The 15,214-nt window shown below is 50.4% G+C and overlaps 4 protein-coding genes across 4 annotated transcripts; 2 read left to right on the top strand and 2 right to left on the bottom strand.

The window, feature by feature from the left end:
* Window positions 1–324: 324 nt before the first annotated feature.
* On the bottom strand, window positions 325–1,156 carry NECHADRAFT_84072 (uncharacterized protein; the record flags this gene model as incomplete). Its single annotated transcript, XM_003048294.1, has 5 exons — window positions 325–468; window positions 511–552; window positions 608–659; window positions 700–898; window positions 1,141–1,156. 5 exons carry the CDS (start codon window positions 1,154–1,156, stop codon window positions 325–327), a joined length of 453 nt encoding a protein of 150 aa, XP_003048340.1.
* Window positions 1,157–1,412: 256 nt separating this feature from the next.
* NECHADRAFT_84071 (uncharacterized protein) lies at window positions 1,413–2,533 on the top strand (the record flags this gene model as incomplete). The annotated part of the gene is made up of 3 exons (XM_003048490.1): window positions 1,413–2,179; window positions 2,237–2,461; window positions 2,494–2,533. The coding sequence occupies 3 exons, from the start codon at window positions 1,413–1,415 to the stop codon at window positions 2,531–2,533; spliced, it is 1,032 nt and encodes a 343-aa protein (XP_003048536.1).
* Window positions 2,534–3,656: 1,123 nt separating this feature from the next.
* NECHADRAFT_84070 (uncharacterized protein) lies at window positions 3,657–4,694 on the top strand (the record flags this gene model as incomplete). Its single annotated transcript, XM_003048489.1, has 3 exons — window positions 3,657–3,946; window positions 4,065–4,244; window positions 4,391–4,694. The coding sequence occupies 3 exons, from the start codon at window positions 3,657–3,659 to the stop codon at window positions 4,692–4,694; spliced, it is 774 nt and encodes a 257-aa protein (XP_003048535.1).
* An 8,096-nt stretch (window positions 4,695–12,790) lies between these two features.
* On the bottom strand, window positions 12,791–14,221 carry NECHADRAFT_63081 (uncharacterized protein). The gene is made up of 2 exons (XM_003048293.1): window positions 13,652–14,221; window positions 12,791–13,599 (listed from the first exon to the last, which is right to left on the bottom strand). The coding sequence occupies exons 1-2, from the start codon at window positions 14,105–14,107 to the stop codon at window positions 12,919–12,921; spliced, it is 1,137 nt and encodes a 378-aa protein (XP_003048339.1). The 5' UTR covers window positions 14,108–14,221; the 3' UTR covers window positions 12,791–12,918.
* Window positions 14,222–15,214: the final 993 nt, after the last annotated feature.

Here is a 15,214-nt window from a genome sequence, read left to right as displayed (position 1 = left end):
CAATGCAGGGATTGATGTAAAGAGTGGATGAGTTGAGTAGAGGCTGCATCTTGCCTGGGGTTATTCCTCTTTCTTCTGAGAATAACATCACATGACAAGTTGAAGGGATACTGACGAGGGCTCCCCCTAAGGTGGATAGCTATTTTCACCGTGGACGAGGTAGCAAGTCTCTTATTTGTCTGGATGTGAGCTAGTACCATTGTTACTCTCTCGATCAGGCAATATCCTATCACCTTGCGTTCTGCTATTAGTGACCGCCACGTCACCGTCCAGAGCGGCTCCTTCGTCCTTCCTGCAGCATCCCGAGGACGTGGTTTTTGCACTTCACTTCAAGCAACTCTCCGGCTTACCGTAGCGCAGGGTGTACCGCTGTACTGATTCATGGACCTTTTCCCCACCAGTTCCAGCAGCAGCAGGACGCAGATATCCGATCGGAGGCATCGCCCGTCCAATAACCCGGTAGATATCCTAGAACAGATCTTTCAATGGCGTCACAAAGCCCTGTCTTACAAAGTATCCGACGTTGTACGTGTCGTTTTCTGGCTCATAAGGCTATTTGCGTCACTTGCATGCAGCGATCCGAGCACCCGCGCAACACGAAGCTCACGCAGAGGCACCGGATATCTCCGAGTCTGACAACCGAACCGGTAGGCGAGAAGCTGCATATGCGTAGGCATGCGAGTTTATACATTGGCCTACCTAATCGAGATGATGCCTGTGAGGTTGCTCCTTAGTTGCGTGGCCTTGGCACACAACAGTTGTGCCAAAGGGTACACAGTCACAACCAACACGCGAAGGTCGGAACGGCTCCGCGGCAGAGCCTCATATTCCATGCCAATCAGAGTTTTTGTACCTGCTTGACTCCGCTTGAGTGGTTCGGTTGAAAGCTCGACACCGACTGCAAACACAAATCGGCTACGGGTTTTCGGAGCGGTGCGATGAGCCGAAGTCACACAGGATTAATCCTACCAAACGGCAACATAGCTGGAAAATGGACTGTCCTACGATCGAGATGTGAAATTAATCCTAAGGAATAAAGTTTATGCAGTGTTAGATCCGATTGGACGAAGAAACACCGTTTTATTACACGCGTATTCAGAAGTGAGTGGTTCGAACCGTTTCCCTGGTCCTGACACTAACCTGCTACATAACACATAGAGGTATTAAATAGTTAAGCTAGCTTTTTAAACATCTATACCCTATTCTGACGCATATTATACTGTTTTAGATGCTCATGGTTCTTGGCCCCATCCCAGCCAAACCTACAGTCGCATGATGCAGGCTTCAACTCTAAGTTTGTCCAAGGTTTATTCCCCCAACAGGGTATATAAAGGCCAGCCGCCTCAAGATTCCTACTTTTCTTGTGTCTTCCAACAATAACATCTCGGTCAATCCCTCAAGCCCTAACAACCATGGTCAATCCCCCACCCCCATCCTACGAAGTGGCTACCCGTCGGGTTGACCGACATTACTTGACTTGTACGCGGCCAGGAAATGAAGAGATCCTCAAGCCCCCCACGAAGTATCAGGTTGGTACCTTTGCTGTGAGAGGCTGGATTGCCAGCAATGGTGGTACCACCGCCGCGGTCGGCCCTTGGTGGATGGATGGAGAATACCGCCAAACCTGGGAGGTTGCGAAGCCAACTCCAGACCAAACCACAAAACCAACCAAAGATCGAAGTACGAAGGAAAAGGTGATGCAAGCACTCCGTGGCCTACGCGGTCCGCGCCCTGAACAAGAGACGGTATCCATTTTCGCAGTAAACGGAACGCCCATACAGCCAGGCGAGATTGAGTATACCATGGACACGACAGAATCAGGCGATTACGACTGGACTGAGAAATGGGGTTGGAAGGTGAAACTCACGGCATATACCTATGCAAAACATGTGAGATGCTCCCAATGGACAATAAATTACACCATGTTCCTTGACGACCTACCATCCCTGTTGCAAGCGGGCGGCATCTCGTGGAAGGATACCATAACAGACAACGGCGAGGATCTCTTCGAACCAGACTTCCTCCCAAAGCGCCGGTGGAACTGGGTGCGTTCATCTTCCTGTTCGCCAGTATCGGCATCTGGGCAAAAGTGGAAAGCTTGTGTTGAGGAAAGACATTGGAAGAAACCATTTGTTGAACGAGATTTCCGGGACCGCCTATCTGCGGAGACAGTCCAAAGGTAAGCACCTTTCTGCAGGCCTCTCTATACTGAGATATGACTAATCTGTGTATAAAGGGCCAAGATATATCAGAGGACGGGTCCCGGGAGGTACAAGTTCGCCATGATGTATGATCTCGATACGGTCTATGGGAACGACATTTCGGGGCAGCGAGTAGACGTCTGGCATGATGGTCTTGCCGAAGAGTTTGCCCATTTTATACGCCCACTAGTGCCTTATGATCCGTATTCAGCGACTGGGTGTGATGTGTCGGATAAAATGGTCGAGAAGAGGAGAGAGCCGTGAGTCGGGGATCCTACCTCACCCCTAACAGGCAATCCGGTCATCTGAGAATCACGTACAGGCAGCAATAACAGAAGAAGACCCAAGTTCCAATCTATTCACCTTTCGTAAAACACCTTCATTTCACTCTTTCAAGGAGAAATTTCGGGCTGTGAAGTCAGCTAATCCCCGAATACAATCCATGTCAATCAAAGCAACGGCCCCCCTAGTTGTGAGTTCATGACGTGGCTGCATACACTTGATTGAGCCTCACAGCATCTGACATTACATAAACTCAATTCATTTTCACACTGATTGTCTCCTTCTGCGGCTGAAGAGCCATCCGCATCAAATGTAACCTTGGATCATCGTCCACATTCGAGGAACGAACTCCTGGTATCCCGTACCAAGCTTGACAACGAGCCTTACTTGTGCACCTTATCACTTGTGATTCTTTCATCTGCTGACATCTCTAAGAGTCTTTCAGTCACTGAATTCTTGGTGTTCTGCTTGTTGAGTGTTGAGTCAACTGTTGCAGACGAGATGAGTCCTTGTCACACTTACCTATTAGCCAAGTTGGTCACGGTGGGCTTGTGGGCCGGTATCTTCGACAGGTGCGGCAGAAGTGCGACGTACCTGGTGTTTGCAAGAGCCCGCTCCATGTCCACGGAGTTGGCTTCACAGTTGAGAGTGATGCTTGGGAGTGTGGACCACTGGCCAAAAGCTCCTGTTGGTCTTGGAAATTTACACACCTGAGAGTTTGTGTTCCAATATCCTTCCGATGAATGTTATAGTGGTGAATAAGAGTTGTTGTATATGTTGACCTGCAGGTGACCTTTCATCTTCGTGTCCCACCGAAGGGTTGACTCTTAATACAAACCTGCCCTGTAGCACAACCATGACTTGATGAAGTATAATCAGTTGCCAACACCATCATTTCCTATGATTCAATGTTTTTCTACAAGTATAAGAACCGCGCTTTCTTCCTCCCAAGAAGAAACTTATCTCTCCCTGCTCCATTCTCTCCCACAAGCGACCAGACTCAGAGACTTCTTGCTTCTCAGGTCACTTCCTACTCCCATACCAACACTCAACGGCCAAGACCTCGTCGGTTCACGATCATTGTGGTTACTTCTTTTCCACAATTATCAGACACGTTTGGGCCTGACCTAAAAAAACCAGGGCGACAACAGGGCCATTGACCACTTGGCAATCATGGCCGCCGACGAGGCCCCCAGCGACCCGGATCCCACAGGCGACAAGACCCCGCCCGCCATTGAAGAAGAAGAAGAAGAAGAAGAAGAGAAAGCAAACCCAAATAAGGACCACAAAGGTTCCATGCTGCCTCGATTCATCTACGACACCTCTTCAGTTACGGAACGCCTTATGCGACGAGCTGATGCCGACGCCAACAAGGACTCCGCACGCGATGGGAAAACTAGCAAAGGGATTGATCCAAACAACACCAAAGCCAAGGACAGCGACCGCGAAGAATCCAATCAGAAGTGACTTGATCTGTCCTGACTCTTTTTGCCATGGCAAAGTCATTCTCAAACACTACCTTGGCCAATCCTCCTCTCTTCATTTGGTCAACTCAGCTTCTGCACCAGCTCTCATCCCAAGATCAAATATGTTTCTTGCTCCTCCCTTTACATTTGCTTATTGGACTGCCTCCGTCGACCCATTTCCTCAGTCTGCACCACGTCCTGGCTGGGCCCCATTCAAGTCTTCCATTCTCGAGTTCACGCCTACCATGAGCTCCCAAGTTGTTTCTTCCAACACGACCTCCGGCAGCCCGTGCAAGTAAGTCTGATTAAGGCCTGGCCCAGATTTCATCTCATCTTTTTTTGTGTCCAGGGGTGATACCATCTCCATGCTCGGCCCATTCATCTACGACACATCCCTTCTTGGGGATAGTTTGATCCAGGACGCCATTACCGCGTCGACAGGAACAATTACAAGGACAGGAGCAGCAACAACAACGACAACTACACTAGCACCAAAAGAAAAGTCTTCGAACAAATTGCTTTCAGGGCCTTTGAGGGGTCTAGGGGATCTACGGCTGAGCTACAAGTCATTAATACACAGTTGATGGAAGATGCACAGCCATCGCTAGATGCTCAATACCATCCATTTCACCATGTGCAGTCTCAAGTCGATGGCTTCTACTGCCTGAACAATCGGATTAGTTGCTCAAGTAGTAAGGGAGAGAAAAATGCTGAAGCCAGACCGCAACATTCCAGTTATCTTTGATCCAACCCCGTGTCTGATGATAGATGCTGTGTGCCATGCAAAGTAATGTTGTGACAAGGCTGTCAATAGGAGATCACCCAATTAAGTTAATCACCAGAACATAATAGCTACACGAGCAGCTTATAATACGCCTGTCCTTGGGAACATGGCTTGTCCAAGATATGGTACTTGGTCACCCATGCTTGCAGCCTTGCCATGGAGCACTGGGAGAACGACTTCCATATTTCCTTCCGAGACCATCGGCTTCCAGGCAAAGCTATTCTCTCCGCTGCAGTATTTGGATCGTGGAAGGCAGCCTGGGATGCTACGGCGGAGGACTCGCTGTAAAGTGAGGGCTATGCTTGAGCTGTTGGCGAGTGTCACCAGATGACCAAGCCCTTTGTTATCGCGAAAAAAAAAGAGGCGAGGCCACTATCAGGTTCAATAAGTGTTGGTAATTACTGTTGGACACAAAATTGGCTTACGTTCATCGCAAGATTAGCAGAAGTGTGCTAAGGATGTGCAGATTGACTGATGTTGAGATAGGTGCCCAGGTGCCCAGGTGCCCAAGTACTCAAATGCTCAAGTGCTTAGGTGCTCAGGTGCTATTGATAGCCGGAGATGGCTTTTCCATCAATATTCAGTCCTGCCACCAGGCTCTGGAGGACCGTTAGATTTGACTGATCCTGGGTCCAGATGGCGTCTAACAATCACTGCACAAATGTCTCACTGCGAGGCTTCTCGCCCTCGTGTATCCTAGGAGGCTATTTGATCTCAGTTTCAGACACATGTGTCTGCAAGAGAGATACTCCTCACGTCCCATTCAGTGTGAGTACTATGAAGGCGGTGATTTTGTCCAATTTTTGTATCCGGCAAGGTTTTCATTGTATTTCATTAACAGTCAACCGACCAGACTTCCGCTCGTCAACACGTAGTACCACTTACACCAGAGATGTACGGTTTAATTGAATAATGTACTTTTCTGGGCTTGGATACTAGTAACGCGCTTGGTGCAGGTACCTCGCAGCCTCGTAGCCTAGGGGGTGGGCATACAGATTCCACCCCTGGCGGGCTGAAGGCGACAAAAGGCAACCAGACCTCCACGACAGGGATTGTAAGGCAATCTGCAAGAGGCGGCATGTGGCATACTCGGTCAGGGACCAACTGAGTTTGTCGTTTCGTTTCTTTTCTTTTTTGCTCGCTTGTTCGAAACGAAAGCGTGTAAGTCATCGCAATCGCGACCGTACCTAGGCTGCTCTGACTTCTTGTTATGCAGTAAACGTCGACATTCGTCGCATCATCAGACCTGGTATCTTGATCGGTTGAGGGAGGGCTTATGGGCCCCATATCGGATAGTAGATAGAGTATGCGCAAACCCCCACGACTGGAGGACGGTATTGAAAGGACGGCGGCATTGTAAGCTCTCAGGAACTGGTTCACACCTCACATAGCAAGGCAGCTCTGTTGGGAAGTGAATTGGTCCGCCAAATCTGAAATAGCCTCAGATCAAGGTCATGGCTGCCGGCGGAGGCTCCCCCCGAGCCGTAACCTAGCCGCAAGCTGTATGGCGAACTGGTTCGCAAAACGTCAAGAGCCTCATATAGGGTTGGCGAACCAGTTCGCAAGCCCCAGGAGGCCCAAGAAATGAGGCTCTGCGAAAAAAAAAGGCAACCAAAACCCGCTACGTCCTTATGCACTCGGGAGCAATGCCTGCGGGCTTAGACGCAGAAACCATCATCCCATGTCATATTACTTGGCTCAATCGAAGCTCACGGGTCAACCCCCCAGTCTCTGGCCCCTCAATTGGTTATGAGTGTAGGCCCTCTGTGCTCTTATGCTCTCGTCTCTCTTCTCGTCATGTCCTTGAGACGCTGGAATCCCGCTCTCTTCCCGGGGTATAAGAGGCCCGGGGTCCCTCGGTGAAGTTGGATCTCCTTCTTGATAGAATAGCAGACTCAGACCTGATCTTTGCACAAGTTTCTCATCTCTTCACTTTGGTACCACCCCAGTCTCTTCCGCTAGGTCCTGACCTGAGACCAATCCCTCTTTCTTATCGCCATTCGATATCCACTCCTCAAGACACCTCCTCGTGTCCTCTTCTTGAGGCAGCCTTCATCTTGACTCAGACGACACCCGTTCGAGCTTTCGCTATCCAGTCAGTACCAGTCATGAGCTCGTCTACTCCTTCTCCCAACACTACCCCCTCTGAGAGTCAAAGAAAGTAAGTTCCCACAAAGTCTTATTCAAGTGCCATCTCACAATGTTTTCTTAGGGGAGACGATAAGCCGTCAATGCTCAACCCGTACCTCTACGATACCTCCCCTCTCCCGGACCGGCTGGTCATTAGGGCGATGTCACCAAAAACATCTACAGCATCTACAACGGCAACGGCAACGGCAAAGACAACAAAGGGAAAGCCCTCTGATGATAATTTAGCGAAGGACTTGGAAGGGACTCAGGAAATCACGGCCAAACTATGAGCTATGGCCGGGCACCAAGGGTGAGGTGGACAGTTGTCACTGGATGTTCAATACCCTAGACGTCACCTCGTGGGCATTCGGACAACAACTTCCGCTTCTTGTACTACTAGACTTATGTATGAAGAAGGAAAAAGGCAAAAAAAAAGTTGAAACCAAATTACCACGGTCAAGTCGGCTCCATTGCCGCCTGACTTCAACAGCACCTAAAGTGAATTGTCACACGACATGTCTAACCGTACATGCGCCACGTCACAGCCCAACTGACATGGAACTGTTTGTGACACTGCCCTGACTGAAGAAAGCTTGTAGCCACATAGGGCAATGCCCTTAACCCTATAACCTTTGTATATTGTGATCTACTCATCAATATTGACGCCGGCGAAAACTGCCATTCCGTTAGAGATTTCGCAAATGCGATAACTTGATGCATTTGCCACCACTACGCGCATGCGCGCCTACTTCTCCGGACTATCTTCATCGTGTTGTAGCCTGATTTAGCCTTGTTTGAGCCACAACTTTCCCCAGAGTTTGAGTTGCACAAACGCAAGATTGATTCTTCTTGACCAGAGTGTTGGGTCTCGTGACACCTGGGCAAAAGGTGCAGAAACCCCTCTCAGAGGACAGCATAGTCACCTCATCCCCGTAGCCACAGTGCAAGCAGACTCAAGGTGTTACCTCGACAGCAAAATTAACGCAGTATTAATACAAAAGCCTTGAGGGGGCCCACGATGGCTGCATCTCCAAATAGTGCCATAATCACCCAAACCGTTTCATATAGAAGCCAACCATAGATGAGAATGGCCCCCTAATAAAAGAGACTGCTCTGAGTGGACGAAGAAACTCTAATACTAAATGTTGATAGGATACTCCAGCTCATAGCATGAAATAGTGTTGTGCCTTGGCCAAGTTTTTGACAACCATGTACAACACTACCCTAAATCATGGGCTGCCATGGTGGGATGCCTTCTGAGCCAGTTGTATATTAAAATGTCAATCATTGATTCAATTCAAGCGAGAAATCGTTTCCTACAGACGTATTGTTAACCAAGAAGACGGCATAAACGCCTCGAAACACCCAGTATCCATCATGTGATAGTCAGACATGGGAAACCACAATTTAGAGTTGTTGACTATTGGATCAAACAGATTTGTGTAGCAGAGCCTGTTAGGCCTAAATGGACTTCCTTTGCGCCGGAGAGTAGACATACGACGATGGAGTGGTATCGTGGTATGACCTTCTCTGCTTCTCCCTGGGGAGGATGAGGGACTTCCAACACCGTGGTCTATCCATAACAGACTCTGCTCTAATTTCCGATTGGCCGCACAACTAGCTATTGGAGGTCTTACGGCGGTTCTCCAGTAGCCAACAGAAGGCTGAACCGAGGAATAGAAACTCGCGGCCTTCTACCCCGTTCGCTGGACAGTGCATTCGCCACAACAAAAAGAGAGACAAGAGGCAAAAAAACATACAACAGCGGGGATTCGCTGGTCGTCACCGACCCAACTACTAATCCGCCCCTCACTGGCTTATCTATGGGAGAGCGGACGGGATCCCGAGTTCTCCAGTGGGTATGGTCGTATGTGGGAGTTTGGGGTGCGCAATCGGCTTATATCATCAGGCCGGGCACCTTTTCCCTGAGAACAGGAGCCGAGTTAGAACACCGTCATAACTCTGAGTTATTTGCCTTCCAAGCCTGCAAGGGGCATGCTGAAGTAGGGGATGATCAGAACCGGCTTAAAAAGATAGCCCCGGTCTGTCTGTGGAACCCCTGACTAGCGCAACTATTCAAGTTGTGACCATTAAGCTGAGGAATGAGACCTCCGAACGTACAGTCTGAACTCTCACGCAGAGCTGCCGAACTCTGTACCATGAGCCATTACATACACACAGCCGACGCCCAAAGCCCTCTTGGCAATAGGCGCCGCAAGGCAAATGGCCTCCGACCTGGGCATGGCTGTCCTGTCGTCACTTTCAGGGGGCAGCGCCATTGTGAAGGCTCACCTTTTCAATTAGGGCGTAATTATCACACTGCTCACTAGATGAACTGCTGCCAACAAAACTTGGTTTGATATCTCTGAGTTTGATAGAGTCTGTAGCGGTGACTATAGTTCCTCTTGATTCGAGGGCCCCTGAACCTTCCCCCTGTGCAAACATTGCCGCCATTGAGGCCCTCAACACCGCAATGAGGACTTCAGATCCTGATACGACTCGGTCATTCACAGCTACTTCTAGTTCAATTGATTCAGTCAATTGCTCCTGCTAGTATAACAGCCAGCATGACACTCGGCATCTGCACGTAGGCCCATGCAAACAGACCCAATCTCCAATCAGTCCTTCGCCAGCTACCGTGGAGGAGATGCCTTTGGCCCAAGCCGACTTGAAGGCTGCACCATCGGCATTGAGTACATCGTGGTGGATAAGAAGCAGACTGGTCAGCCCGCCCACCCTGGCCCCTGAAGTTCCCTTAGCCACGATCACCTCCGAGGGTATCCTCGTCAGAGAATCCAGCGGCAGGAATAAATCAGCCTTGTATACAGAACCCGCCGTCCAAAACGGATACTATCATACACATGAGACGTCAACGGCGTCAACAATAGCACTACGGCGCTGGGCTGTGCTGGATCGGCCTCACTTACACCCAGCCGCAGCTGTGTAACCCTTCGGCATGTCTCGAGACGGCCCGTTTGCGGTCCGTGGCAGGAGTCCCGAGAGTAATACCGGTAGTTTCAGAACATGTCTTAAAAACTCATCCTTGGAGGGTAGCCATGGAGTGTGGGGGAGGGGAGTCCATATAACTTCTTGCATAACTGACCGGGAGCACATGCCCTACGCTCAGGTCAAGAAGAAGACGACGTCTAGATAAGGTAATGCCTGATAATGAGTTGATGGTAGCTATACTAATAACCTCAAAGAAAGCAACCCACAAGGTAGGGACTTACATAAATTGCCTGTGACGATGTGAAATAGAAGTATCCCAGAGGAGCTTACTTGAGTGTCTCGTTTGTTTCTCACTCCGCGTGCCAAGTTACTCTCTTTCCTCGTTCCAAACTTTCCCGGCCTTAGATAACCGACAATAGGCATGCATGACCTCTTGCGGTTACCACCGGGCTGCACTTTGAGCTTTGGGAGCTCTCAACTGGACGGACATCCACCCCCGGTTCATCCCATATTCCATGTGGCTGCCTCGATCCTGCAGGCCTTTAAATCCAAGGCACGGAGAACGAACTACGACGAGTTGGGACAGCTGCACATCCATCCTCGTTCAGCCTGGCCTCGCCACCAGACACAAACGTAGCAATGACGCGTTGAGAGTCCAGGAAGTGCATCTTCTCGGGCGAATGGGCTATTCTTTATTCGACCTGCACAAGCCAACACACTACACTTGGAAGGATGAGGTGTTGACTTACACAACATTCGCCCAAAGTGCCAGCAGGGGATCGACTTGTGTGGTTGCTCAACCTTAGACCTGGATATCATGAATCCAGTCATTTTCAACAACCTCCTCAGACCGCTATTTCCACGATTGCAAATTAGATTGAAAGCAGTGAGATTTAAATCTTCTGCAGCATGCCAGAGCCAACACATTCGTGAGGCCTTCCAGCCCTTTTGCGGCCAACACCGCTACTTGAAGCCTCCCGGTGAGAGATGATCTCTCAGAGCCTCGTCCAAGTTTTAATGACAGCCTGACAGGACGCACGTCAACCGGACATGTCGGATCCAATTAGCTGGAATCTGCAAGTCGTACATGTTCACCGCTTCTCTAAGGCTGCGAGAAATGTCGCGAGGCCTGAATTGGAGGGTGGTTTGCTCTTTTGGATCATAGGGCCGCAAGACGCAACCTACAACGTGGGGGTTTCCATTTCCGGACTGCCCGTGGCACACCCGCACCCTCCTACATTTCGCTGCGAATCATCTTCAATCGACTTGTTTATACCGCTGTTTCTTTTGGACTTTGGGTGCATCTTTGCCCACACACTGAAGTTCTACCACACCTCGTCACCATCTTCTAGAACGGGCTGCCTCTACGCGATGATTGGCTTGCCTGGTCTGAGACTCCTCCATCATGGGATTCATTTCGTGTAGTTGGGCCAAAGTCGCCCAGGAAGTCAGGGACGAGGCTGTTCAGGCACTCACCGAGCACTTTAGCTTGTGATTATGCGGCCTGCTCAAGAAGGCCTCAAAGGAGAATTCTTTTGTCCATAAAGATGTCGAGTTCCCCGGGTTGATGATATTTGGTTTCCATCTCAGGCATGGCGCTTCAAGGCCCAGACACCTCCCTCGTCAACAAACTTCAACCTTCACGACACTCTCTTCCATGATCTTTTGGTCATCAGTGACTCTTTTCATTCCCTCTATCACTTAAAACTTCAACCCAACGGTTGCCTCTCCTTCAACTTGACGTTCTATAATGTCGTCCAACACAACATTCACTTACACCGCGGCAGCGGATATGCCTCAGTGAGATAACAAACTTCCACACGAAGAAAGCCTCCAACAACCAAGTCTCTTTAGGTCCGGTGTCGATGTCGATGTCGATGCCCCGATGCTCCTACGGTTCCTCCATGATACTTCTTCGGTCCAAGATCGCCTCTTCCAGGGGGCCGCCGCTCAGGACACCCAAGCGAACGACGATCAGACTTCCGACATCGAACTCGAGGATCCAAGATCAAAGCTCTAAGACCTTGAGAGCAACTACACGAAACTTTGATGCCGTCTTGTGGCATCTTATATATACTAAGTAGAAAGAGAGGCTCGAGTTACTGCCACTCCAGGGAGGATACATGTCACATAATGGTATACTCTACTGCAAGAGGGCGGTAGCTTTGTCAATATCCTACTCTCTGTAGCTTAAATTACACTCTTTTGTATCTACTTCGCTCCCATGTCTTGCCGCTTGCCCTGGCCTTACCGACCTCATCCGCCGCATCATGCTCAGCTGTTCCTACCATAGCCCTTGCAGATAAATTCAACTTTAATCCAATGGAGCCATCAAATTTATTCCCTAGAGAATCATTATTTCTCGAGTAAATATTCCGTGAATTGCTCCACTCATATCCAACAGAGGCCATGTCAGGAGACGACAAAAAGGGTCAACTCTATCAACTGAGTATGATCAAACTAAGAAGTCAATATGAGAAATACTCATAGCATAATTCTAGCATCTTACTAAAACTCATCCTCAAGTTTTACGATAGTTTTAAATCAAAAACTTGGGTCCCCTTTGCGCTGGTCGCTAAAGGGGGTTGATTGGTTGTCATCTAAGTGCATGAAGGAAGCATGGCAAGTTTACGACCTCAACTCCAAATAACAACGACATATTTGGGTTATAAGATGGTGAGCTGGTTCTTTTATGCTAAGAACCGCCTTGTCACACCGTGCCACTGGTTACACGTTGCCAAGCAATCCTCATTGGAACAGCCAAAGTGATGGGCCAATTCCGTCAACTCCCGCAACCCACTCAACTGCCAGAGAGAAGACCAACAACAACTCAAAACGGGAGCAAGAAATCGCCATGAAAGTGAGCGCGCCTTAAAGGCTGCCCTTTGTATCACTTGGACCGTGGAGCGTGTTCAAGCATGTGCCCAGGAGGTGAAGTCGTCGAGCATAATCAATTCGTTAGGAGAGCCATGATAGTGGACAGGAAATGCGTCTATCTTGCGCTTCGTGATGTACATTGTTACACACATATCATATAAGTACACGTGGTACCATTCCTGGTACATCTTCCCCGTCATCTTCGCCTCGAATCCCATATCCAAAACATTTATTGAGCTGGAGGTGTCGTCTCTGTAGGAGGTATCGAAGAATCCGCCACCACCTCGGACACACCAGCCTTCTCGAGGCCAGCCGCCTTCCTTTCGGCAAGGATGGCACCCAGCTTCTCCAACATCTCGTCGCTGAGCTCGGGCTCGCCCTGGGCGGCACGCAGCTCCCGCTGTTGGGCGTGGTACTCTTGGAGGGGGGTCTGCATGGACAGAATGGAATCCTTTTGTGCCCGTTCGGCATTCGCCTCGTACTCCTTCTGCTGGACGTACCACTCCTCGTGGCGTGTTCGGAACTTGGAGAACTTGTTTCGTAGTTCGTCGATGACGGTTTCGGGCATGGGGGCGGAGAGGAGGTTGTAGTAGAAAGATCGGTTCTCAGCAGCCTCACGGGGAGTGTCGCTGGCGTGTGTCTCATATTCTGGCGCCTCCACTGCGGGCCAGGGGATAATAACGTTGATTCCAGGGACGAGACGGTCATATTTCTTTCCATGCTCCCATCGGTCGAGGGTCATGTTCGGTGACTTCATGTTCGGGGGAACTGCCTTGAGCTGGTTGATAACAACATCCCTGGTGACTCCAGTCTCGGGGTTGGTGATGGGGTAAACGAGGCGGATCGAACCGATCGAGATAGGCATGGGTTGGGACCGGCTGTCGTTGCCAAACATGCCAGCACTGATAGCCTGTTGACTCAATTAGTTCCCGCAGCATTGCCAATGGACCATAATTTCTTACCCGGTGGTGAGTCTCAAGGGTAACAGACCCCGACTGAAGGTTGATTGCCCTGATACGATCAATCTTGCCCTTGTCCGGTCCATCCATAATGACCACTCGATCAGACACAGCTAGGTTGAGCTGCTTCAGACCTCCAGCCCAAGCACATCGCTTCTCAAGAATCTCGGGTCGTGGTGTATAGAAGCCGTAGTTGGACCAATCCGTCCGCACACTCTCGGAGAACATGCCATACTGATTGTATCCCAGATCACGCTTGGGGGCAAGAGGGCCCAGCTCCCAATCCTCCTTTCGGGCCCGGCGGGCATCTTTAAGATTCTGTCGGACCTCAGAGACGGCACCTCGGAAGGCCTGCTGGTTTCGAAGCTTGTAGTTGGTCTGTTCGGTTTTGGCAGCTTTTTGCGCACGGCGGCCGGCCTGGCGCTGGGCCTGGGCCACTCGCTTGGCGAGCTTCTGCATGGCGGAGAAGTCGGGGGAACGAGCTGTGAGGGTCGATTGAGGGGATTCACAAGCTCTAGCAACCCATTGGGCGGGAATGAGCTGCGGGCGCCGAGTTGTCGCTTGGGCGTGACGATGAATTCGTTGTGGAGTGGGCGATTGAGGTGGAAATTCTCAATCGTGAGAACGGAATTAACCGCGGTAGCGCTCGTGCGGGGTTCCATTTGCACTGTATTGGACACTGTCCTGGGGTCGTGATACCCTCATGTCGTTGGAGCTGCAAGTTGCCCTCATTTCGGCTTTACGAGACCACCCATGGAGATAGACCAACTTGACTTCTCCAGGATTGGTGGTGTTCGGTCCTCCGGGACTGGTTGAAGCAAGGCTCACTTCCATTGACCTAACATGACATGCATCAACACGCACCAAGTTTCAAGTCTGCACTCTAAACTTGACTCTCTGGCAGGACACAGGGGGCCTGCCATGGTTCAATGAAACGCCATGTAGCAGATGCCACAGTTTCGAATGAAGCATCATCGCATCCTCGCCAGAAGGGGTAAACATTGTCCTCCGAGATACGCGTAAAGAGCATCCACTTCCGAATTTCCGATATCAGATGGATGTCGTCAGACAACTCCGCTGACTACAAGTTGAGAAGGGATGAAAGATTCACATGACACAATCAGAGCTGCTGTTCTTTCGGCACAGTCCTCCGTTCCAGGGAGGACTTGGGTCACGATGTTGAGACAGGGGCCGCACACGTGCTCAGCTATCACGCTTCAGTTGAAGCGCCAACCCAGGACAGTGAGATAGATCAAACCTCCGTCAGAGGAGGCTCGCGTGTGAGGCCCAGACCGTATCTTTCACCCATGGCCAGCTCACGGTACCGATAGGTCAACAAGGACCCTGACGCCTTCAAAGATGAGGCGGGGGACGAGTCCTAGACTCTTGGGTACCGTAGGACTTTTCTCCCCGTCGCGAGCTCTCTGGCTGGTCCTCCCGTAAAATCTGGTTGGCCCCAGGCCTTGGGGAGCGGGGACGGGATGGCACAGGCGACTCCGCCGTGCATTGCATGACGGACCAGGGGCTGAGAAGCTTGTGCCAGCGTCACTTCGCCCAAAGCTTTTT

The sequence above is a fragment of the Fusarium vanettenii genome (genome assembly GCF_000151355.1).
Source record: "Fusarium vanettenii 77-13-4 chromosome 8 genomic scaffold NECHAsca_11_chr8_3_0, whole genome shotgun sequence".
Lineage (NCBI taxonomy): Eukaryota > Fungi > Ascomycota > Sordariomycetes > Hypocreales > Nectriaceae > Fusarium > Fusarium vanettenii.
This window is presented reverse-complemented; position numbering and strand designations above follow the sequence as displayed.